Below are 26,233 nucleotides of genomic sequence, written 5' to 3' on the forward strand. Positions count from 1 at the left end.
TCGTTATGAAGTTAGAGCACATAAGTTACAGTAGTTCCGTGAATAAAAACGATCGAGAAGTTATTTAAAAATTAATAATTTCTAAATACAAGGAATTTTTTCATTATTTTATAAAACCAACTAACTAATGCAATTATTGTATTTCAGAGAAGAATGCCGCCAAGCAAGAAGATTGATTTAGATAAACTTGCATGGGCTTGGGTGGAAGGTGTTTTACCCGAAGAAATAGAGAAAGTGCATCTAGAGTCTGCCTACAGGATAGGTTTGAAAGCTTGTAAAAATTGCAAGTAAGTTGTACAATTCCTGAAAGATATTTCGTTAGCTCCATTCTGTTTTTTAAACGGTCCGTATAATTGTGTTTCTCTTTTTCCAGGCGTAACTGCACAAATAATCCGCAATGTCTAACAGGCATAGGCGAAGAAAAGTATATGAAGTCTCAACTGGTAGAAGTAGCATCCTTAGAAAGTTCTTTATCCGAATTACGCGACCCCACAGAGTACGTGGGCTTAAAGAATCTGGGTGCTACTTGCTATGTAAACAGTTTAATTCAAATGTGGTTTCACAACGAAGACATGAGGTATCTATACTTTCTTCAAAATTCGCTCTGCTGGTAAGAACGTTGGTGAAAACAACAAAATGAAAATTGTATATTTTTCGCAGGAGGATAATATACAAGTGGAACATCACAGAGGATCCGGAGGAAAAGGAGGCGGTGTGTCAAGCCGAGATGGCGGGACTACCATTTCATCCGGTGACAGCGGTCGGCCAGTTGCAATACATATTTGCTATGATGCAATTCGGAAACCGGCGTCTACTGGACCCAATGAATCTTGCGGTCGCGTTGTCTCTGGACACTAGAACTCAGCAGGATGCGCAGGAGTTCTCGAAGCTACTGCTGTGCCATATCGAAGGGAAACTGCAACAATACGCGGCACTGAGGCAGATGTTGCAGAGGCTGACACAAGGGAAATACAGCTATATCAATTGGTGGGTTTTCTGAAGTGGAAAACAAATGAGAATTGTCCTAAACGATGATGATGCTGATGATCTTGACGATGAGAACATGGTAGGACACGTTGCTCGCTACGGTGACTGGTGCGATCAACTGATCTGACCGATATGGAAGCTAATACCTCCTAAATAACCGAGGCTTTATGTCTGATGCAGCTGCTCCAAGTGCGGCACCGAATACCCGACCTCGACCACCTTCTACGAACTGGACTTGCAGCTCGCGGCTACCATCAAGGAGGCGATAGAGAAATACTTGTCGGTGGAACACCTAACCGGAGCGAATCAGTATCATTGCGTTACCTGCAACGATAAAAAGGACGCGCGCCGATTTATACGCTTGGAATCCCTGCCTGAAACCTTGAACATACAATTGATGCGTTTCGTCTTTCACAGGTATTTATCTACGCCTCGATATGTCTTAAACTTCCTAAGGGTACAAGTACATTGGAGCTGCGATACGAATGCTTCAATGTGAACGTTTCCTCTCTTTGTTAGTATCGTAGCTTAGATGTACTCGTATCCTAATACTCGTTACATTAATTTTACACGTTGGTCCGTTCGATAGAGATGCCGGTCAGAAAAGAAAGCTGAACTCTTTTATACAGTTCCCGGAGATCCTCGACATGTCCGAGTATGTCAGGTGTCCACCGCAAACACAAGTGTACGGCCTTGTCGCCGTTCTAAGCCACAAAGGGCCGTCCGCGCACTCGGGCCACTACATTGCCAATATATGTAATTCGAACGGAGAGTGGTACCAGTTTAGCGATGACAAAGTAGAGAAAATGCAGAACAAACGGATCGAGGACAGCGTGACTGGTAAGCATTAGAGGGATGCGTGAACACGAGGTCGATGCGGGCATCGGGAGGAGGCGAGTCGGATTCTCGATACATTCGAGAATAATCTCAATCCCGAATAAAATTCTCGACTCACTCGGACCCGACATTTTCGCGTTCTCGCACGCCTCTAGTATGGGTTTTAAGATCCCGTTCAGATGTGTATGAACGGGCTCTTATAGATTGTTGTCTTGACGAAAGGTCTCTGGTGCTCAGTCGACGATTTTCATCGATTTCAGAGACTACAACGAAAGTTGTAAAACGCGGTCGCGTCCCAAAGGGTTACCTGTCGTCCAACACGGCGTACATGTTGGTCTACAAAAAGGTGGCTATGGACGGGCGAATGAACAACGGGAAGAAGAGCAAATCGAGGAAAGTAGAAGCTGAAACAAATAGTCATAACACGGAGACTCATAACGATAAAGAGAAAGCAGACTCGTCGGACGAAGGGAAGCGCAAGAACGGGCCAGATTCTATTCTCCTGGATTCCGGCATTCCAAGCAAAATGCTAAAGCTGGATATAGATAAGAAGACTGAGCCCGAGAATGAATTGTCCCCTTCGGAGATTGTAGAATCCACATCTAATGGGAAACATTACGAACCCGACAACAAGGAGAATCATTGCGAAGTTAAGAGCAGTACAAAAGTCGACTATAAAAGGCTAAACGGTGCTGCGCACAGAGCCATGAGCTGCGGAGAGAGAGACATTTACGAAGAGGTAAGACAGCGTTGTTTTAACTTTACATTGAAAGTATTATACAGGGCTGATTGGTTGCAGATGGAGTTTGAGAGCTGGGAAGTCAGTTGCACGTTACGCGAGTTAGTGAGGCAGGAAAACGTGAAGCACGAATTAAGTTTGTTGGCTATCCAACAAGAAAAAGTATGTACCGGCGAATTATGTGATTTATTCACTTTCCAAAATCCTTCTGACGATCACTCGTATCTTATTCCAGCAAAAGGAAATCGAAGACCAGAACTTGAAGAGACAGCTCGTGATAGACATCTACAACATTATTGCCAACACAGTCTCTTGGGACAAGTATGAGTGGGTCCCGAGCGACTGGTTATCGAAATGGCTAAACGGCCACGCGTTTACCGAAGGTGTACCACCGATAGACAACTCCATGTTGTTGTGTCCACACTTTCGGCTCGATCCACTGAAAGTGAATCGCGCTAAGTGTCTACCTCTGACAGCTGCGACATTAATCTTCGACAAGTACCGCGGTGGACCGCGGTTAGATCAAGATTCTCTGTGCGAGGTTTGCGTGAGGCGGCGGTACAAGCTGCTACGTTTCAAGATCTCGCTGGAGCGCGACTACAAGGAGGTCAGCGAGCTTATTCGGACCTTCAAGGAGCCGTAAGTTGTTGGAATTCGAAGTAGCTTCATCAAGTATAACAGGGGCGACAAACTGGCGGCCTGTTCGTCAATCGTGGAATATAGCAATACGAGAAAAATTATTTTGTTCATCGTAGGACCGAGGAGAGTTATACCGTGGGTGCCGATTCGTGGAGGTCGTGGCGGAGATTAGCGATGGAGAAGTTCCTAGACGATTTGGAGCGTGAGATTCGAAACGAGGATGGTCAGTCATCGAACGGGCCTGAGGAGGATAGTAAAAGCAGCAGTAAAGAGAGCGAGGGGTCGAAAGACGTGGAGGAGAGCGAAGAGAACGAGGCAATACTTTACTTCAACGAGGATCTGCTCTGCGAGCACGGGTCCTTGAAGACACCCGTTTCGTCCAAGAAGGTGGTACCGAAGGAAGCTTGGGTCATCCTCCGGAAGTTCTTTCCAGAGGCGAAGGAGTACTCGAATACATCCCCGGCTTGTTCTATTTGCGCGGTACTGTCGCCATTCACGATATTCCCATTTTCAGCATTAATGAATTGATATTCGATGGCGTTGATTTTATAATCGTAAAATTCAAGTATGCAACTGCATGTACATGTAATCGTTGCGCTGTTACAGGAGAAAATGGAAAACGCACAGAAGGCTAAGAAGGACGACAAGATCAAGGCGAAACAGCAAAAGGATGAGCTGAACGATCTTTACCACGGGCGGAATAAGAACGAGATACAAAGATGCGAGGACCCCGAGAAGTTGTTCTACATCGTGGAGAAAGGCTTCCTGGACAGTTGGCGGTCCTTCGTCCGGTGAGTTTCTTCAAGTAATCGTTATACGGTGCATCTTAATGCGTTCACAGTATTTTTGATCTGCTATTTCATTGTAATTATTATATTCGGGATCGACAAGTGCTGCCGCCATTCTGCGATCGTGTGAACCCGTACGCCATTGCTGACGCTAGATGGCGCGACAATGCTCTCTGAGCAGTTAAACAATTTAAATGATTTAAATAAAGCATTATTTTTGCTAAATCACATCTTGACGAAATAAATTGCTAATGTTAAGTGATCATTAGTTTTTACGGGTTAAAAATGTTAATACATAAAATAACTACTAAAAAATAATGAAAAATCCATTGACTTTTCTGTATATCTCTGTTGTTGGTGGATCTTTCGACTGATTCAATTTTTCGAGCGATAGGAGGCCTCGAATTTAATGGTCTATGGAGCCAAGGGCTCGATGCACCCTCTTTGTTGGGGTGAAACGCCTCGGAGGCATCGAGAGACTCGAGAAAATTTCACTGCATCCGTTCTTCCGAGCGCTTAAACAACCGCGACGAAAGACAACGCGTGAAACGAGCCAGAAACGGCTATAAATCATTCCATCCGGTCGGGAAACGTCCTCGATCTTCGTTCGAGCGCGCAATTAGGCGACGAAAGACGCGGGTTCGGGTCCGAGCAAAGCAAACAGGGGTGGGGAAAAACGGTTCCGGGGACCGTGCGGAAAATCGGTCCTCGGACGGGGGTGGCAACGGGGCGAAATTGCGGCCGCGACGAGCCCCGAATAAGGCGAAACGGTATTAAGACGGCGGCGGATGGTGTTCCTCGAGGCTGATGTATCATTTGCCGGCGGGTCGTTAGGCGGTTTCAATTAGTTTTCCGTGCTGCTCCTGGCCCGGCATCCACACGAGGATGGGGGAGCCCACCGCAGCCCTTAATCGCGCGGTCCAGTTTTTTCTCATAATTAGGAAAAGCTCGTTAATGCGCCCCTGCTGTCCCCGCTCTGCCCTCCTCTTCTCTCTCTCTCTCTCTCTCTCGCCAAATTCTAGGCCCTACAAGATCTTCGTAGAAACTATTCTGCGTTCACTGATTCGCTTGGTTCGTTGATCTTGATCGTCCAGCAGAGGTCCATTGTCCAAGGGTGATATCCTGCGGAAATTATTAGACCTTTTCGATTAAACCTCGGATGGCGGACCGTTTTCGTATCTACGTAATTGATATTCATTGTTAAACTGCGGATCTTCATGTAAAATAAAGGTTCCAGCATTTTAGTCGGTACGTTTCCCGGAATCAATGAATCTTAGAACAATTTTTCTCCGCGCTATAAATCGCCACGAACGCGGGAAAGGGTGTCTGAAAAATTAATCACCGAGAGGCACGGGCGAAGACAATGGCATTGGAAAAATATTCTTCTTTTGAAACGGTTCTCATTCAACTGGCGAATTCCGGGAATCGCGGGGGTGGGATTCGCGGACGTTCCTCGCATTCTTCTAGATTTTTACGCGACAGGGTTGAATGGGTGACGCGCAAAATCGCATTCCCCGTGTCTATTTTCCAGATCCCGTACGAGTTTCGTAAAACGTTTTATGAAATGTTTCGCGTTAAGAAGAAAATAAGATTGCGCGAACCGGTTCGTCACGATCGTCTCGCAGGACCGTTTACCTCGTGTTCACCTAATTCTGCGGAGTGTCGGCCTCGTTAATCGGTCGGGGCCAATTAAAATTTAATCACCGCTCGTTTCATCCTTTTATACCGGGGCGATAAGGCTCGCCCCCTCGTTCGTTGGGGGATGGAACAACGGGCCACTTATTTCGGGTTTTCACGAGCCTTTGGCCGGCACCGAAATCAAGCGTGACATGACACACGCCGTAATCCGCGCAAAGGGTTGATCCCAGTTTAGCCGGCTGTCCGTAAACCGTGGAACCCGCGGGACTTAAGCCCCGGCAAATTTGAATCCGTCAATCTTGACCGTACAGGAGGAAGCGTATAATCAGCCCGCTTCTGCGCTCCCGTAATACCCTCGCCCGGGCATTAGGGGCTTTTTTCCGACGGTGTCAGAAAGATTTAACACCGGTGTTTCGGAGGCGGGCTTAATTTCGCGCCGGGCAACCGTTGCGACATCTTCGCCGATCGTTTTTCTTCGCCGCGAGTCCTCCGGGTCCCGGACGCGATCATCTTCCGTTCCGAACTTGGAGAATTCAATTTGCTACTGGGAATGGGAAGCAGAATGATCTTGGGTGTCTTCCCGCGTCGTTAGTTCAACCGCGTTTACGCATTTGCAGGGTGCGTGATCGTTCACGAGGCACACGGGAAGGTGTAGATTGACGATTTAGCTACCGGGAGGCTATTAGTAGGGATGGGATCAAGTACCTCGCAAACAGGTTCGAACCTTGATCGATGGAATTCGAACAAGTATACTCGAACCTTTGCCAGACAGTTTCGAATCCTTTACAAGTACTGTGGTAAACGTAAATAATACCTGCAAGTATACTCGAATCTTGGTCGAACAGTTTCGAAACTTTCGACATTTTTATGAATATCGTTACGAATTTTCGTATTCTTGCACGCTCCGTGGCAACGTAAGGCTGTTCCGGCGCGGCGTCTCTTTACTTTCTTTTTGTAAACACGCTGTGGAGATGAGAGAGGAAACGGGGTCTCAGAATTTGACATGCTTCTACCGATGATTGTAGTTTGGAATGTACTTTGCGACAAAAACTCTGATATATTATATCGAACATTATCTAGGCGATGTCGAGAACAATCATTTGTATATGTTAACTGCATTATTGGATCCACGATTCAAAACATTGGCTTTTTCTAAAGATAAGATAAGTATCTTTTCGAAACTTGTAAGTACTCATTCCGAGGTTCGATATCCTCGTGTATAAAATGAATACTTTTCAAATATAATCATTGGAACATTATTGCTTTTAAGTAGTAATCGAAACCCATGAAATGAAACTTGGTTATTGAACTTGATTCGGATTCATGAATACATATTGAATTTGATCCCATCCCTAGCTATTAAAGCAACGTTCTTTCGAATAATCCTGGCAGGGCAACCTAGAAGCTGACGTGGTTCATTCGAACGTCCAGGCTCGACTTCAATTTGTAAAGACGCGGTCTTTAGTCCCCGTTGAAACGACCGTCACCCGGTCTCCATTCCCTCGATCAGCAATTAACGAAGACCCGTTAATCGAAAGTCGTTCTCCCCAGAACCGGAGACCTCTTCGCAGCTTCGGGGAAACAAATGGTCCCGCGGATTGCAATCTGTTCGGGTCGCCTCCGAGCTAAAGTCCTCCGCCAATCCGTCAACGTCACCTGGATGGATCCGCGAAAGGATTACGTATTTGCATAGACGATCGCTCAACTTCTATCGGGAAGACCCCCCGTGTCTTTTTATTGCCCCCGATGCGTCGGGAACAGTTTGTTCGGCCGCGGCCGTCGTGCTCCGTTTCGCGGCCATTTTAGCAGAACGGATCCCTCTTAACATATGAAACCTGCGATCTTAAACTTTAAATTTCCATTTCCGCTCAACATCGGGAAGCTGTCTCTCGTAGGAAGATATCCTTTATAGATTTAGAATATTAGAATGGCGGTTTTGGGGGTTTTGGCGTTGTCCTGGTCGTCGGAGAGCTGCCAGGACGGTGGTAGAATAATTAGTCATTTATGAGGCCGTAAGTGGGGCCGCAAATCGCAGATCGGTCCCTCTCGAAGGGACAACGGCGTCGCAGGGACGCGGCGAGGACGGTAGCGGCGGCACTGGCGTTATCTCGAAATTATTAATCACATCGTAACGCGTCTCGCCGACGGAGAAAGAGAGCCGAGGCCCGGGCGAAAGGGAGAAAGAGCCACGAGCCACCGGCTCCATGGACTTATCTGACACCTTAATCAATTCCAAGTTATTAATTACGGCCCCGTGGCCCCGAACGTTGCCGTTCTGGTCCTCCATCAAGCCGGTGGCACACGCTTAGAAAGCCACCGGAGCATTGTCTGCGGCTCACAATGCAGTGTCAACACGATCGGAGTCACATTTTCGGCCGGGTCATTAATAATTATTTAGAGAACCACCCTTGAGGACCTTCGCCGACGATTCCTTCCGGTTCTCGCGTCTTTTTCAGTCTCTCCTCGAGTCTCGAACGTAATTCGCCAGATACTATATAGATTCCCTGTGGTTTTATAGTTTACGTATCTCGTGAAACGTTTTACGATATTTTTCATAAAATTTCGATTGCGACGGATTTGTCGGGCGACGTTAGAGGTTGTGCACCTTGTATAAAGGGAGATTGGGGGTTGGCCAGTGGGCAGTAACGCGCGAACTCGTTCCTTTTAAGTTCAAAGGTCCAGTTCGACCACCGCGCGGCACTCCTTTGAATATGAAACACTCGGGGGAAAAAAAAATTGAGAAACGCCCCGGAATGCAAAATTCTTTGAACGACAACACCTCGCGCGGGTCCATCGATCATTCGACAGTGTCGGCCGCCCATTCTTCTCGCCCTGTTATTAAATATCCAATCATCGACGATTCTCGAACGTCTTAATCGAGATGGAGAGAGAGAGAGAGAGGGAGTCGTTACTTCATATCCGCGGCACTCCATCTTCGTGCACCGGGATTTAAGTTGGCGAGGGGTTGGCTGCGAGCAAATTCCAACTATTTTGCGTACATTTGGCAGAGGGGTGCCGTGTTCGCCGAGGGGTGGGGCGAGGCAGGGGGCGGCAAGGTGGCTGGGTGGCCACGGAAGGAAAACTATAAATCATTCTGCGAGGCGTGCTGCGTCGGAGCTCCTAGGGGATGTAGGGGGTTGCGAGGGGTGGTTGTAGTCGGCGTGCATCGACTCGCGAAATCCAACTACCCTTAAATAAGTTGATTCATTGCAGCAGGCCCTGCAGCCAGCCCAGAGTCGAGACTCGATCCCCTTGTTTCTCTTATGGAAACACTCGACACCTCCCTCTCGTTCCCCTTCTCTTCACCCTTCGACCCCGTGAAAACTTGATATTTTTGCTAATTCTCGAAAGATTCGCGAGTTCACGGGGGTGTTTGTCTTACGGGATATGTTTTGGGAATTAAATATCGACGTTTTCGGTAGGAGATTCGCTTCCGTCCTCCTATAAACTGTCTGTCGTTCGATATCGGCCCTGGGGTGCGTCGCTTCCCGACCACTCTCACGGTAATTGACATCCTCGAGTTTATGAAGCTGTTCCAACTGACGGGGAATACAGAATTCGCAGCCGTTCCTTCGATCAGTTTAATTGAAACACTTGATCTTGCCTGCTTCGCGATCTTCCCGTTCACATTTTTCAATGCGCCAGTCTTTCTTGCTTCGCTGGCTGTTCTTTGTCTCCTATACCTCCGAACGAAACTCGCAAAGAGTTACGATACTGCTCGGACGTTTCACTCGGGCAATTACACCTCCCGTCGACTCCTCTTGCGTTATTTACGCCGTCCGCATCCCCTGCGTCGCGTATTCCTAAATCTGTATTGATTTTTCTTCGTAGTACTCTCAAGATTCGACCAAGTTACGAGACTGCTCGGACATTTCAATCATATTTCTTTTTTTCTCGATATTCCCGTATCACTTAAGGGGTTAATTTGCGTCTCGGCTGCAGCAAATATCCGCCCCTCTAACAGTTAAGCTCGTTTCTCTCGGTAAAAGGGTTTTTCCAGGGGAACAGAGACACAAACGAATCGAACTCGCATTACCATCGACAAATCCCATCCCGCCTGCAGAAATTCCGCACTAACGATCCGCCGCGCGCCGTTCGAGACACAAATGCCCGGTCGAATCGCGTACCGAACGAATTCTTCCGGAATCAGGATGTATCTCCCTCGTCCCGTCTCCGTCTCTCGTTCGCGCAGCTCCCAGCGGGGGTGGCCAGTGTCTCGGGGGCGGTCATATATCATCCACCCCCGGAGGGGTGGTCGCAAGGGGGTTGCGGGGAGCCTCGGCAAAAAATCTTCTGCCGAGCAAAAACTATCATCAGTGCTCGGGCAAAGCGAGCCGAACGCCTCCTCCGTCTACTTCGCTTCTCTCGCCCTTTCGCGGCTCCTTCCTTTTTTCCGTGTTCTCTCCCCGGTCTTTCAGAAGTTGCGGAAAGGGGTGGGGAAAGCGGAACCGAAACCGTGGACCAAGCAGACGAGCTTTCTCGGACCGACCGGGGTTCGTTAGGTTTCCAGCGTGCTCGCTTTTAATGAGAACAGTCTCCGACGGAAGTTGACTCACTCCAGCGGCTGTTTTCCGATTTTCAGGCTTCTCGATCGCTTCTCCTTCGATCCGTGCTCGAACCAACCCCTTCACGGGTCGATAGACTTCATGGAATTATTTAGAAAATATCTGTATCTTTTTATAAGTTGTGTGATGCTTCTTGGGTGATCGTGAAGAGGGTTTAACAGGGAGGATTCTGAGGATAGCAGGATTTTGAAGTAATTTTGTGGGACCACCGTGCTGTTGCCGATTGGTATTCGACAAGGGAGGAATCCGATTGTCGACGATGGCAGGCACGTCCGAGCAGGGTCGATCGTTCCCCGCAACGGTGTCCAATGTAAATAGACGTGAGCGACTGAGCATGGCGGGCGGCTGCGTTTTTCGTGGTGTATCGCGGTAGCCGATGGTCACGCCTGGCGTGCAAGGTACGCGTGTTGCTCCCTGATCGGGAACGGTCGATCGGTTTTGAGAAATCGAGCAAAAACGTAGCGCAGCCGGTGCGGTGCACACCGGTGCAACGCGGTGCAACGATTCGTCGGTTCCCTCAGCCTCTCGCCGCAGTCTCGTTTCGAGAAACGGCCGCATCGATATTTTCCCGGCCTTCCCCTTCGCTCTTCTGTGTCCCAAACTGAAGATCGAAACTCATAATTTTCTAAATTCTTCGAACTTTCCAGCGCGAGTTGAATCGTGACGGTCGCTATTCAATGAAATGTACAAATGTTCAAATTCTCTGGAATTGCCGGGGAGGAGTTTCGAAATTCGTTCAAGTTCGAAATCTCGATCGATCGAAGTCCAGTTTTCAGCTCGGCTGGTTTCATCGATCGCGCCAAGGTGAGCCGATTGACGCGAAGGTCGGATCGCTGCCTCGAATCGCTTCTAGCTCGAGGTCTCGGCGAAAGGCTGTTCGCTCTATTTGAATTTTTTTGCGAGACCGCGATTAATTGATCAACGATCGCGAAACGTGACTGGAGCGGCCGCGGCCGCGCGCCGCCGACTCTTTTCCGCAAGTGTCGGCCTCGAACCGTGTCGAAAATCTTGCACCGTTCTTTTATTCTTTCCTCTTTTTCTCCGGCAAACGGAATATCCTACGAGAACGACCAACAAAGAGAAAGAGAGAGAGAGAGATCCGCTCGCCAATAACTCGTGGAATGCGGGTTTGCTGCGACTCCAGCGATTATTGCCTCCCGTACCGTTAACGAAGCCTCGTTACAAGCGAACTTTGTAAATACCGGACGCCGGTCACGGGGCGGGGATCGGTTTTTCGAACAATGAACGCGAGGCGAACTTCGTCGGAATGCCCGTGCATTAAATCATTCCACGGCGGGGTTAAGCTGAAGTCATAATTAAGCCAACGTCGCATACCTCGGACGTGTTTTGTCATAGGTGATCGGCAATCTGTCGTCTTCCCTGCGGAATCGCTTGGTAATCGCGACTAGGATCCGCGTGCGACGTTCCACGTTCTTCCGGGACGCTTGCGACAGCTTCTTCGGCTACCTCCTCTCCGATTTCCGCGAAACTTGATGATGCTACCGATCTAGGTGCACGGTAGTGCACCGGCCAAGTTCTCGCACTACCTCCTTTTACACGAAACAACTTACAAGGAGAGTGCAAGGTCGATGAGTCTCAGATTTGACTGAAACTTTGTACAGTTATAGATCTCGTTCTTCTGTTAACATGTATACTCCATTATAGGCGCAGATACGCAATAGTTTTTAATATATTTATAATTAAAGGTTTTCATCACCATGAGTATACAGGGTGAACATTATAAAGTTTTCCGTTACTTTTAAAACCAATGGCCATAAAAGGCGTTAGGTAGCGGCCAAATTTGAATAATTTAGCCCTCCATGTAACTCTTTAAAAATTAAACAGCGTTCTTTTAAACTAATTTTTACAAACGCTTTTTTCAGTATTGCAAGAGGTATTTCTAAGCTAACGAACTCGGCCGTATTTTGTTTCATCTCACAACTTTTTACGGTCGTCGGAACTTGGCTCCTGTTTACAGGATGTTTTTGTTGGGATCACATTATCTCCTCGAGAAAGACAATTGATCTGGAGCGATATTATTAGAGGATCTTCACGCAAAATAAAAATGGCGCTTGTTAAGGGTGCCGTTCGAAGATGCGAGGGTCGCGGGCAGATAAGACGGATTTCGACGTACGAGTCCTTCGCGGAGTGACACTAGATAAATCTTTGGGAGCATTCGAGCGAGCCCGAGACACGGAGCGATCGTAAATCGGTACCAATCTCCGGTGGCAACCGATTCTGCCGGGATCGAGGGGATTCAAGGCGACCGGGGAGGACAATACGAGTTATTCCGGCTCGATTAAGCGGATCGAGAGCAATCTCTAAAACAAATCAGACGCAATGAACCGGCCGGAAAAAATGCAAACCGCACGGCGCGGCGCGGCGGCGAGGGAAACGCGCGGAGGATTTCACAATTTCCTCAGGTGGAACGGTATCGAGAGGACAGAGACAGAGAAAGAGAAGGAGAAAAGGAGGGCGCGGATCAAGGCGAGAGAGGCGACGCGCTGGAGTCGTTTGCGGAATCGTTGTCAGCCGGGCGGAAGCCATGCGCGCTAGAATAACGAAAGCTAATTATGCGTTCGGTTGCTGAAAAAGAGGAGGGGCCCGAGTGGAGGGGGCCTCGAGAGGCCCGCAAAAACCGTCGATAATCGACATCCTGCCGCAGTCCGTCGGTCAACTGCGCTACTCGCGGCGGCGTAAATTTAGTCCGGGGCGGCTATCTTCGCGACCGAGGGAGCACAGCCCCCTCGAGCAAACAAGAAGATCGGTCGCGCGGTAAAAACCGAATCCGTGGACGATGCTCTCCGGCGATCACGGTATGCAGCCTCTCCGGGTCCTGGAACCCAGTAGAACTCGGGAGAGAACCAGCCGCGTGCCCGACTCTCTCGAAATCGAAGAGAGACCCGATACCATCGATCCCTGTCCGCCGGAGATCGCCGAGAGGAATCGCGCGGACCGCGAATTCCATCGACCCGCGCCGGGGTTGATTTTTGCCGAGATTTCGGATGGATTTTTACTGGTGGCGAACCGCGAGGATTGCCTGTTAACGGTTTTTAGGAGGATCTACAAATTCGATCTTCCGAGTCCTGGCTCCCGCCGCAAGAAACCGATCTCACTTGTAGAATAAACGCGCGCGCCTTCTATTTATCCCGAGCTTCTCCTCCTCAGGACCGTGTCTCTCTCTCTCTCTCTCTCTGGGGCTTCTTTCTTTCCGTTTCGTTAATTTCGAATCGGTCCCTGTTTCGCCTTGTCCCCGACTACTCGTCTGGCTCGGCTCTTCTCCCTCTGTCTGCTTCTCCTCGTCGACCATCTTTCTCGCTCGCTCGCTGTCCATTGATTGGGTGCACGGGCGATTTCTTGCCGGTTCTCCTTTTCAGCAGAAATAAATCTTGTGTTTTCGCGTATAAGCGGCCTTTTAATATCACCGGGCTTGATTTACCGACCGCGAGGCCATGCATCTACGCGTGGAAGAGAGGCCAAGCCAACCCGCCACCGTACCACACCCGCACCCCCAACTCCCCGCTGACATTTGTCTTCCGGACCGGGAAGAAGGGAACACGACTGTCCCCAGGTTTTCCCTGATTTACCGCTCCCGGCGACGGTATTTGACTAAACGCTCTCTCGGATCGAGGAGATACGACGATCGAGCGATCCTTGGTCAACACGGTTCTTACACGGTATCCTCTTTCCCACGGAATAGCTTGAGACAATGTCCAAATTGTTTCGACAATCCTCTTTTAATCTTCATCGATCCGAGAGTATCCCGAATGATTTTCGAAGCAATTCTTCAAACAAACTCGAACGCCACCCGTGTCCTCGGTGGGTTGGCAAGAAGCCGCAGAAGGCTTCCGTGCGGCGAGACCGCCGCGCGGTAATAACGCGATAATAATTTATAACATAACAATCGAGAGAGAGAGAGACGGCCACCGCGATATGCGCGAGAAAAGGACGGCCGTGGTACACGGGAGATGCATCCTGCGGGTGATGCACTCACGGAGGCCGGGCGCATCGGAGCGTTGCGATCATTACGGTAGCTGGAGAAGGAGTGGAGAGGATGAGGATCAGGAGGAGAAGAAGAGAGAGGCACACCGGAGAGTGTACGTGTCCGTGGTAAAAGGTCCACCGGTGTCCGGCCGGCGAAAAAGGAATCCCAAAAAGCTCGTCCGCGGATCGACCGAGAGCGGGAACGACGGAGAGAGAAAAAGAGAGGGAGAGAGAGAGACGAGGAGGGAGAAAAACAATGTTGCGCCCGGTACCGCGGGACATTCAGAAAACAAGAAGAGAAACGAGGGCGGAGGGAGTCGAGGGGTTCGAGGGTGGAACGGGGGGCAACGGATGATGAGAAACAGACCCCTGGTCTCTCTCTCTCTCTCTTTCGTTCCCTCCCCCGCCCCCCGGTTCTCGGACGACCAGTTGCATCAACGAGAGCGAATTTAAAGCGATCACAGTTCTGCCGGTCCGTTCGTAAATGGAGGTGTAAGGATAAACTGTAAATCATCCGGCTCGTTATCCGAGCCGACGCGATCATACTCGCTTCTATTATTTTCTTGCACTACTTTTAGCCGAGGCCGGCCGGCCCGAGCCACGATAGCGTCCCCGAGTGTCGCTGAACGTCCCTGCCACTCTGTGCTCCACTCGCGATGGAGATGACGCTTCGTCGATACCCCTTCGATGCCCTGTCGTTCACCATTTTTCTCTGTCTCCGACTCTTTCCGATCCACCAGCCTCGGCCGATACGGATCCCACGATTTTTGCGGTCGGCTCCAAACGCGAGCCGTCGGTATCGGTAGATATTGACAATATTGCGATGCTGTCGATAATTAACGGAAAAGTCCCTAATTTTCGGATTACGGCTTGAATTAAAGATGGTACTTTCATGAATTCGGGACTTGGAAGGCTGGAAGCATTGTCTCGGAGGGTTACTTTCCTGCGAGTCGTTGGTTTCGTAGGTTGGAAGCATTAGGTGCAAACGGTTGGTCCGTGAAACAGAGGTGAGGGAGGGAAAAGCTAGGGGAGGTATACGTAACGTAAGGGATGGGGAAGGTTATCGGGGTGTTGGCGAGTGAAACGAAGAGGATTCACCCCTGTTTCGCTCGAATAATCGTGTCGTCCTCGTCGAAAGCGGTTTGCTCGGGCTAATATCGAGCCATCGGTCGCATTCAAAGGGATGTTCGGGGTAGGAATGGTATTGTTGTCCCCTTCGAGGCGATTCTTCTTCGCCGCGTGTCACTTTTGACGTCGCTAATGAAAAGATTGCCGTTCGCTCCTCCGGCTACCGCCAAGAAATTTATCTGTACACGTCCAAACCTTCTATCATCTTTTTCTCTCTGTTCAGCGTCCGGTTGTTCTCTCTATTCAAACCATTTCCCGTAGGAATTCTAATTAACTCGATCGCCGCAGATATTTTCGAAACGATACCGCAGGGATCGTTACGGGCTTCGCTGTTTGTTTTCGCTGGTAGAACAATGATCAGCGGTAACGACAATCGCTGGAAATAATTTGCGTTCGCTACCAGTGTTCGCGGCGCAGCCTCGCGATCAGCGTTCCTTTTTGCAACGAGGAAAATAAGCTATCATCGAAGGAAAAGCGATTTACCGGCGAGCACGGGGAGAGGGCGAGAGAGCTAATACGGCTGACAGCGTGAAATTGAAATCGTTCTGTGTCGTTGCTCGCCGAGAGCAAAGAACCGAGCCCTCCGCGCTCCTCGTTTTCTTCGTGATCTGCCTCGCGACTCCACTCGACTCGCTCTTGATTAAAGTCTCCTCGGTGGATCGCGTTGTCTCCAGGTTCGGTCGTGCATAGAGCAGGATATTGAGCACCGGTACCGAATAATGATATCTCGACCGCAGTGATCATATAAACCGCAATGATTACAAGCTGATCCAAGACGCATCGCGGCCGGTATGTGAATCATCCGACGAGCATCCGAGCTCGCACGGAAAACCCGTCTCGAACTTCCTTCGATTTCTTCTCCAGAAAAATCTAGTTTTCTATCGTTTGATTTTCGACGATTATGCGTGTCCCACGGTTATACGCTCGAATACTTCGAGGGGGTGGTTTCGAAATAATCGAGGCATTTCCAAACGATTTCCTCGGCCGTCGCGAGTGACCGTTTCCCACCCTCCTCGTCGGTCACAGAGAGTCCATCCCCTGCACACGAGTTCTCGACTCCTGTTTTCCTCCTTCTCCAGGGAGCAATAATCGCCGCGGACCGGAAAAATTTCGCGACAGACGTTAAACAAAGCCTCGAACGAGAAATAAAAAAAAATTAGAGAGAGGCGGATTCGTATGCAAGGAAACAGGGGTGGAGAGAAACAGAGCGAAACATAGTGAAACGGAGAGACACACAGAGAGAACGTGTCCCCGAGCCAACTGTAATAAGGGTGACCAATTTTCTCCTCCGCCCCGCGCTCAGCGGACCACCTACGTTCGACTGTGTTTGAACAAGCCTCATAATTAATACGCGTATTCGCTTCTGGAAAACCCGCCTGAGGCCAGCCGGCTGGGAGACATTTTTTTTTAATCCTCCGCCGCGGATATTTGCTCTTCCACGGCGTTCTCGCGGTTTCCGAACGCTTATCGCCTTCCTTTTCCATCCCCGTGGCCGTAGCTCCTCTGCTGTGGACACGTTTTTGCCAGAGTCGATTTCCGGGCTTTACACGTGGCTTCCGAACTCTCGTTCGAACTCTTCCTCCGCATGGCGGAGTCTTTAGAACGTTTTCTAATCATTTCTGTTCTACGCGAATACTTTTCTGATTCGGGGCTGAAAATGGTGAAACGACCGAGGCAGATTTCTGGAAGCTGCGTACCTGGCTCGTTCCGCGGGAGATATCTGTCTTTAAGAGCATTATCTGGATGGCGGACGGGTAGGGAGACGGCAAAAACCATCCGCCCCCTCGTGGTATGTGAAAAATGATGCACAACCCCAATCCCCCGACACATCTCCACCCCCGGAATGTCCCGAAGGAAGCGTTCCTCCTCGTCGTCTTTCTGGTCCACGACCCAGAAGACGTGTCACGGACGAGGTTGCATTATTCGAAACGATTAACTGGCTGACAGTCTCCCGTAAAAAATAATCCTGAAAATATATTTTTAATGCCCGGGGATTTATCACTCGTGTCTCGTTCCTTCGACATTTCTCTGCTGGGACTTTTGGAAAATTTGTTATTTTCAAGTGACTGGCCTTTAAAGAGGAACCACTATTTCCCTTCGAACGTTTATCGTTTATTCTGGCTCGGAGTTGATTTAATTTTGTTATTTTCATGTTGCAGATACGCCGAAGTGTTCTCGAAAGCACCGCCCATAGGAATTCGGAACGCTGTTTTGCTTTGCGTGCAGCACAAAGGGTTTCTCTATCAGCCGACGACCACCAACGAGATGTAAGTAAAACTTTCCTGTATCGAATAAAAATTCGTTTCTGAAATGAATAATATCATTTTTCAGAGTATAACACGATATTGGAAATAGTTCTGTTTCCGCTTTGACAGTGCGACGTCTCAGAGAATGTAGTTTGTGTCTCGGTTCGTTCGGTGAAAATGCCGGTGGAATGTAACGAACTACGGTGTCCATTCCACGGAGACATGTTTATTGAGACGTCTCTTTTTCCGAGAGCAGGGACAAGAGAAAAGATCTTCTCCGGGGGCCACGGTATTATAAAGCGAAAGTGCGTGACCTCCTGGCACTGGTTTCTTCCTTTTCCCCGTCCTCCGAGGCTGCGTGACGTGATGGATACGCGAAAATGTCACCGACACGGCCCCCGGGCGAAACCTTGGCATCCACCCTCTGACCATTATGCTAAACCATTGTCCACTATCTGCCTAAGATAGCCGACGGCTTAAGTCGGCTGTCTGCTCGCGACCCTCGAGCCCGTTAAAAAATCATTTTTCCCGACCTTTTCGCGACGCGCTCTCTATCGAGGGAAAATTGAATCTTGAAGAGTCACCCCTCAACCTTTCGAGTCATTAAAAAATTCATCCCCCCGAATCATTGATTCGAAGCAATTCTATTTCTAATTATGTAATCTTTTTTACATTGGGGCTTTTTGCAATTTGTAGAATACAGACGAATTTAGTAATACTCAAACTGTTTTAAATAATGCTATTATCACTGAAAAATGAGTAGCTGCAATTTAACACGGTGTAAGGATTGAAAGAATTGAATAGGCTATTTTTCCCGACCTTTCCGCGACGCGCTCTTTATCGAGGGAAAATTGAATCTAGAAGAGCACCCCTCAACCTTTCGAGTCATTAAAAAATTCATCCCCCCGAATCATTGACTCGAAGCAATTCTAATTCTAATTATGTAATCTCATTTACATTGGGGCTTTTTGCAATTTGTAGAATACAGACGAATTTAGTAATACTCAAACTGTTTTGAATAATGCTATTATTACTGAAAAATGAGTAGCTGCAATTTGACACGGTGTAAGGATTGAAAGAATTGAATAGCCTATTACGGAAGAATAATTCGACGACGAAATTAGAATTCATTCGGACGATACCCGATTTAGGATTTATCGACGGCGGTAATTATGCTCGATAAAAGCCAGCGATATCGTGTCCCATCGGCTCGTGCGGTTCTTTCTGTCCCCTCGACGATGATTTCTCTGATTCCCTCCCTTTTTCTCCGGTGCCTCCTCGATGCATCCACCATTATTCGGGCGTTAGGCAAATACACGAGGAGAGGCGACAAGCTCGTCCGCACGGTTTTTGCCTCGTGAAAATTCAAATGAGACCGCGGCGGCATATTGCGCTGAATCGAAATTAATGTCGCGCAACTAATTATCGGGCCGAGTCATCATCGTCCCGTATCAGCGCCGCCTCTCTGCTCTTTCTCTCTCTCTCTCGTGCCCCTTTCCCCATCGCGTTCTCCATAAATTCCCCAGCCCTCGGCCGCCGCGACCCGTATTCCCTAATTTTTATTACCCACCGCGATCACTTTCAATTAAATCGTTTAACGAGCCTCTCGCTACCTTTTTCCATCCCGTCCGGATCGCGTTCAATCTCTCTTCGAACGCCTAACTTCGCGAACATTGCCGTCCATTCAACCGTCACACAGCGGCTCCAAAATGAGAATTCCGATTTTTGGAAAATTGTTGTTCCACAGGATTCCTCCACTTACATTTCAGAACTTCTAACATCATTGGATCGTTCAATTATAATTTTAAAATTCGGGAAAATGGGATTTTCGGCTGAATCGATCGGCGAATTTTGGAGGAGGTTCTGCGGTCGGGGTTGGTACGTCGATTTTTCAAAGTGTTATCGATCAAAGGCGGCGCGAGATTCCGGGTTGGTGCGCGCGAGCTTCAGGAACCACGCCAGGATCGGGTGAACAATTGCGGGGCAAAAAGCTGGAGCCGGTGCGCGGCAAGAAATTTCTAATTTGCGGTATAATTAAGGGGGACGGGGCAAAAACCATCACGGATTCTACGCCGTTGTCGGAAAATCGTGAATTCCGGCTTGCGAATACGCCCCTGGCTCTGGCTCGATCGCGGCTAAAGCCACGCCGGTTCTCTCTCTCTCTCTCTCTGCTCCGTTCCTCTGTGTGTATGCGTTTCATCGTTGCACATTGTTCGGCAAACAATCGACCGAAGATCGCTTCACTGTTTCAAAGTGGAGGCAACGCGCGCGAGCGCGACGGGAAAATGAAACGAGAAAAATTGATTACTCTCTTTACACGTGCTCTGCGTTCTGGAAGCTTATTACGTTCGGCTCTGTGTATATTTGTCATCGTTTTCGACGCACGGTTTTTCCCACAGCTGATTGCTTTTTGTCTCACTGTTTGCAGGTACAGTATAGTCACCGCGGAGGAGTGGTCGAAACTGATACAGTTCTACGACGTCGACTACACGATCGCCATCAAGAAAAACGGCCTCGAGTTCTGCACCATTCCTGGTGAGTGCCATCTTCTTTTCCGTTTCGATCGCGATCGAGTACCACTTCGATTGATTGAATAGAGGTACACTGCTTTCGAGTCCTTTTCGAAGAGACACAAGATTACATTCGTTGGGACACAAAATCGATAGTTTCCTAACGATTAGTCCAACAATACATCCACAATCGTATGGTTTAAATCAGGCCTGGCCAACCCAAATGGTTTCACGGGCCACTTTTAGAAAATGTAATACAAATACAAAATGAATAAAACTTTATTGTTATACTATAATTCAATATAATTAACTGTCGAGTCTTAATTAATAAGAGATATTTGTTTATCCTTTCTTTCACTTAATTTTTGTAAATCTATATTTATGTTCGACGTTGCACATCTTTCGTTACCTGGTTCTCTAAATTGGCATCTGTTAATGAAGCACGTGATGAACTCTTCGTAAATTTCATCTTCAAAACAGACGTTTCACAAACATATGTGGATCCAAAAGTACTTACAACTCGTTGTGCAAAATATCTCAAGTTGGAATATTTCTCGGATGTAATATAAGTATTGTAAAAATTAATTTTTGATGTGGACGCAAAAATTGGATTCATTTCATCGTTGCACTGTAACTCAATTATATGAAAGATATCAAATATATAACAATGACACTTCATTTATTTAATATTTTTTGTATATATATACAACGAGAAACAAAAGTTTCAATAGAAATATAAAATCGCCTGGCGGGCCGCGTGTTGGCCAGGCCTGGTTTAAACGAAATAAATCGTGGACGGATTTATCGCGAGAAGGTGAAGCGTGTCAATAAAGGAATTGGCAGAGAGATTAGGGTGTCGAAGTCGCGTAAAAAGGAAAGTCGCGGGAGGATTGAAACGATCCTAACAGCGGGACGGTTATCGTTCGGCTACTGTGCGATAGCCGTATCAATTTCCTGGTGGACTGCGGGCCGAAGACCGATCGGCCGCAATTAACGGCTTTCTCTTTATTCCATCCTGGGACCGTTCGATCTTATCGGCAATTAATTTTCGTACGATTCCGGGGGGGTCATTATGTAAACGATCGTCCCTAGGCGGATCGTTACCGGCTACGGGCGCTCCCCCATGTGTCTCTCCTTCTTTTTCTCCCCGGTTCTGTGTACGTGCCCGGTCTAATTATCGGTACACAATCCAACGCACACCGTCGTCGCTGATTTTCCTTCTTTTTTCATACCGGCTGCTTTCGACCGGATCTCTCTGCGAGCGATGTGTCTAGAATATGTTCGCGGCCTAATCGCGTCGCGCGTCTCGTCATGTACCCAGTGGCTCGGCAGTACTCGACATTTTTTCATCAGGAAACTGAACGTTGAAAATGTGGCAAAATTTGTTTGAAGACTTATCAGTGTCGTTCTCTGATAACTAACTAAAATCTTTACATTTATTTTTATTCGCTGATCTATTCCCCATTGTCTTCTATCGCATTCAACAATGGACTTACCGATTCTGTTTTTAACACTATGCCTATCGAGTATTAAAAATGGCTAATATGTGTATTGCCTTATCAAAATGACAAGATTTCACTTGTCTAGATTTTGCGCGATTCTTATTATAATATGCGATTAGATTGCATGAGAATTTTATAAATGTGTAGATCGTGTTGTCTGTAGGATAGAGCGACACCACACGATTTTGATTTCCTTTCGTCCACGTGTTCGTTGCACAGGAGACACCGCGTATGTGCAACTGAATCCTTTTTCTAAGTCGCAAAGCTTCATTAGAATCGTGATAAATCGCGACCGGCTCTCTCAATATGTCTGGGGCTTATTTGTGGCTTAATCGAGCCGTGAACGTTTCTCGTAAATCGACCGGACTCGATAGCTCCTTTTAGCGGGAGCTTGACCAGAATATCGGATTAATTAGTCAAGTTTCGAAGGGCTTCGTGTTTTCCAGATCATGCTCGCAGATACAGTCCGCGGAACGACACGGGGAACATTTTTCGCGTGAAAGTGTGCGCGTGGTGAATAAGCGCTCGTAGTAGTCTCTCTACACCTGGAACCACCCCCTCGTATCGTTCTCTCTCTCTGCCATGTTCTACCCTCTTCGAAACCCGAAGGAATAATGCCAGAAGACATTAGCCGTCGATTTACATAAATCCCCCCTGCCACGTTTGTTTCGGATGCCTCTCCCTGGCGCTCGCAAAGTGTCTCATTATAATTAAGAAGTATCCTGAAAATTAACCGACAGAAAAACCGGCGCCGCGGTGGGAAGGGGGGACGAGTAGGTGGTGCCAGTCCAAATGGGGTTCTAAAAGTTTCTCACCCCTGGCCCTCGACTGCGGCCTCTTCTCGGTCCTTCGGATGCATTAAAGCCCGGTGTGCATTTACTGCTGCACAGTTCTTTATGCAGTTTAGAATCAATCCTTCATGTTATATTTCTCTGTTTCTATTTAATATCTTTATTAATACCATATTTGGGCACTTTACCCTATATTAAATATTAAATGTTAGAGAATTGAACACCTGGTTCTTGCACCTTAATGAGCTCCTACGAAAATCACCGGTGCCTGTCGAGTCTCTGGTGACTTGATCACCAACTGCAACGTAGTTATCGCTGTAATCAAGATGTAACAAAAATATTAGACGTTATATCTGTGGTTGTAAGGAAGAACGCCTTATGTCACATAATTTCACTTTCTAGATATTGCCGTTTAAAGTTTTGATCACTAATGCTTTGACATAGACATCGGTTAAATTGCATTATTTTGTTGAGCCTTTCGAATTTATTTTCATGACTTCTTCCTGGTAAATACGTAAATCCTATACTATGAAGCTCAAACAATGCATAAACTCCAATTTTTTGAAATTGTGACATGTGGCGTTTTTCCTGACAACCCGAGATATTAAATATTAAATCTTAGAGGATTAAACACCTGGTTCTCGCAGCTAGATCTTGAGAGTGGTGAGATTCGTTCGCAGTGGTTTCGCTCGAAAAAAGAAAGGATTGTAGTCGAATCTCGGTATCGAGGAGAGACAGAAGAGGAAGGAACGGGGACGAAGGAGGGCTTGAAAAGAATCGAGTGATAGCGTGTACGATTCAATTGGTGGTCGAGGGCCGTCCGATCAGATTTACGCGGGCGGGGTTGACTTGTTTGGGGCACGCGCGATCACGGGCACAGGCACAAGCGGCCACTTTGTCGAACGAGTGATCCTTGTCGTCGGGCTGGCAGGCAAATTGGCTCTCGGTTCACGGTAGCACCAGGGGGATCCGATGTTCGACGTCCTCTCCGTTCCTCGAGGAACCGGCGTTTCGAGAGTCCCGAGCCCTCTAAACATCCCATTGTCTTGTCCGTCTCTCGGTCGCGGATGGCGCGGCCTTTTTTCCCCGCGACATTTGTCAAGGCTCTGCCTTCTCTCCGAGGCCCCGGGGATCCTCCATTCGGAGTCATTTGAATTGCAAACTGGCCAACAACAGAGAGAGAGAAAGAGAGACTCGCTCGTCGAATGGCCGACGTCTTCGGGCACGGATGTCCAACCGGCGGATCACGGATCGCCCAGATGGAGATGTCGTTTAAGCTTAAAACCGTGATATCTTCTATCGTCTCGCCTGATCTACATCCTCCGCTTCTTCCCTCCAGTTTGCCGGTTTTATCCCAGAGGTGTTTCAGAAACCGATCAGCAGACAATCTTCACGCGAAATCGAAATTGTGTGAATCGTTTGATCCAATAACCAATCGAACCGTAACTTCGCTGGTCACTTTCTAAGGATCCTTAGATACTGCTAGAACAAACAGACAATTTAGCTGGTTTCGAGGACTATGCTGGACCACAAGGGGTGGTTGGCAAAAAAATCGGGGGTTGGTTTCGGTGACTGATACGGGCCTGACTAACGAGCAGGACTGGCGGCGGACGATCGTTCCACTCGTCCCACTCTTAGAGCCTCGAAGGGTGGTCCCTTGCTCTCTTTTCTCGTCCTTGTCCTTTCTCATTTCTTTCTCCGTCGTTCGCGAAGGCGCATTAGGCACCGTCCAACCTCGTATCAATCACTCGACAACCCTGATCGCTCTCTCGGCGCTGCTCCGTTCGGCTCCGCTCGGCTTCGTCGTCGTCTTCGACTATTCCGGTGCCTCCCGGTTGACAGAACCGGAGGTGACGCGATTGAATACCACCCTATACGTATATCCCTCCGACGATCGACGACGACGTAGCGATCACCGCTGGAAAACCGGGGAAGGAAATGTTTCTCGTTCGACTGCGCCCGGTTAATGGCCTGAGGACAGCCGAAAGATCCACGGGCTAACGATCTTCCTCGTTTTTCCTGATAGTCGGCAACTGCACCTGGTGCGTACGCAGTTTCGAAAACTTTGCACGCGATCTAGTAAATATCAGAAAGGTCTTTCCATCCAGAATGAAACAATTACAGTGGGATTGAAGAAGAAATTCGCAACGATGCATTTCTTATTAATTTCTTGGACCCGTACGAATAAATTTTTCCATTTTCCAGCGGTCTGTACGATTAGCTAGCTTCAGTCTAGACGGCGCACAGTGGGCCAAACCGACGAAATCTGTGTCAAAATCGAAAAGAACTTTCGATAGAAATGAGATAGAGCGATGAAATTTTTTAAAAATAAAAGCTGAAACTTTGCAGAATATGGGATAATTATGGAGATTGTGGTACGAACGTTTTTTAACGTTGAGAAAATTCGTTAAACTTGCACAATTTCGAGAAAATTGTGGTTTTTCCAATACCACGCGCGGTATTTTCCAATACCAAGCATTTTACAATACTTCATTGAGTTTCATTAGAAAGAAGTCCCAACATGTTTCGCGCTCTTCTGCGAAAATGTGATTTTTGATTTTTGTCCAGCTAGATTCGCGTTCGGCACCACTGTGCGGTGCTCGGCCGATGAAGACAGCAAAGTTAGGCAAGCTTGAAGAAGCAAGCCGGGACAGGAAATCGAATTAGTCGCGTCGTCGTTTTTACTCTCGCACTCGAAATCGGTTTCCGGGAAGGCAGGCTTTTCGACGCGATTAAAACCGACCGCGGCGTTTTCGATTCCGTGAACGCCGCTCGTAAATATCGCTTAGGCTGCCACAAATCAGAGCCTAGCTACGGGCACTGTCTCTGTATCGCAAAACCTAGGCGAAACCGTGGAAGCGTCGGGAGAAGAGAGAGAGAGGGAGAGAGAGAGACGTCTCGAAACTACAGCCGAGAGGGTCCGAGAAACAGAGACAGGACACCGGCAGCAGTCTCGAATTAATATTCGGTCGGCGATTTAGATTTAGAACACGAATTTGCTGATTAGTTTGGGCGCGCGCAGTCGCTGCCATGAACGACGGTTCTATGCTTGTATAGTCCCCCGTCCCCTTTGCCCTGGAGATTTAGTCTGCGGGGGTGGTCTTTGCCGGGGGTCAAACGCTTCAGGAGGGACATTTGTTAGAGCTGGCCGGGCTGCGACAAGTGCGCCGGACACGTCTTAATATATGCATTCGCCGACCAATGGACACGACTTTGCGACTTGTTCCCCGGACACCCCGAAATGGATCTCTGTTTGCTCGAGTTTCGCTCGCCCTGCGATCCTGTTCCGCTGTTTGGACACTCGTTCGGCCCTTCGCCCACCGGAAAAACTGGTCATTGCAACATTGACTGGATGTGCTTAATCCTGCGAAGAAGAAACGGCTGCATTACACTTCCTCTTTTTTACCACGCTTATATTAGCTTGCCGAGTTGTCGTTGTTGTTGTTGTATGCGTAAAATCTTGTAATCGAATTTTAAACCACTTCTCGATGAGCTAGAGACTTGAAACTTTAATAAACATAGCTCAGACCTGGATGACAATGCAATATTGTGCGTTCAGGAGAAAAAAGAAATGTTAATATTAACCGTCATACCTCGTCGCACGACGCTCGGTAGTACGTGATCGCGTTCAGCGCTCCCTACTCCACTACGCGTTCCCACTCCGACTCATCCCCACTCCACTGACCCATTTCGCACCGTAGCAGCTCAGTCAGCGTGGTGTTCCGTTCATTCGGTTCCATTTCGGACAATTTCGGACTCCATCAAGAGACGTCGTCTCTCGGAGTCATCCCCTCATTCTATCTCGCGTATTTCCATAACTTGCGTTTCTATATCTTACCATTTCATACCAGTATTACTATATCTTGCGTTCCATTTAAA

The 26,233-nt window shown here is 48.2% G+C and overlaps 1 protein-coding gene across 8 annotated transcripts in view; it reads left to right on the forward strand.

The window, feature by feature from the left end:
* Positions 1-26,233, forward strand: part of LOC143215415 (ubiquitin carboxyl-terminal hydrolase 48) — an 82,510-nt gene that overhangs the window by 1,091 nt on the left and 55,186 nt on the right. For 6 of the 8 annotated variants that reach the window (XR_013010380.1, XR_013010379.1, XM_076437526.1 and 3 more), the window contains exons 2-13: positions 148-287; positions 374-577; positions 661-987; positions 1,168-1,404; positions 1,577-1,827; positions 2,085-2,563; positions 2,624-2,725; positions 2,799-3,202; positions 3,319-3,682; positions 3,809-3,993; positions 17,465-17,572; positions 19,980-20,086. Coding sequence is in view for 4 of the 8 variants with exons in the window: in XM_076437526.1 (XP_076293641.1) it covers positions 154-287; positions 374-577; positions 661-987; positions 1,168-1,404; positions 1,577-1,827; positions 2,085-2,563; positions 2,624-2,725; positions 2,799-3,202; positions 3,319-3,682; positions 3,809-3,993; positions 17,465-17,572; positions 19,980-20,086 (2,902 nt within the window). In the remaining 4 variants the exon portion in view is untranslated. Of the gene's footprint in view, positions 1-147; positions 288-373; positions 578-660; positions 1,096-1,167; positions 1,405-1,576; positions 1,828-2,084; positions 2,564-2,623; positions 2,726-2,798; positions 3,203-3,318; positions 3,683-3,808; positions 3,994-17,464; positions 17,573-19,979; positions 20,087-26,233 lie in introns of those variants that run through there. The other 2 variants (XR_013010381.1, XR_013010382.1) reach the window with 2 other exon arrangements.

This window comes from Lasioglossum baleicum, chromosome 13 (genome assembly GCF_051020765.1).
Source record: "Lasioglossum baleicum chromosome 13, iyLasBale1, whole genome shotgun sequence".
Lineage (NCBI taxonomy): Eukaryota > Metazoa > Arthropoda > Insecta > Hymenoptera > Halictidae > Lasioglossum > Lasioglossum baleicum.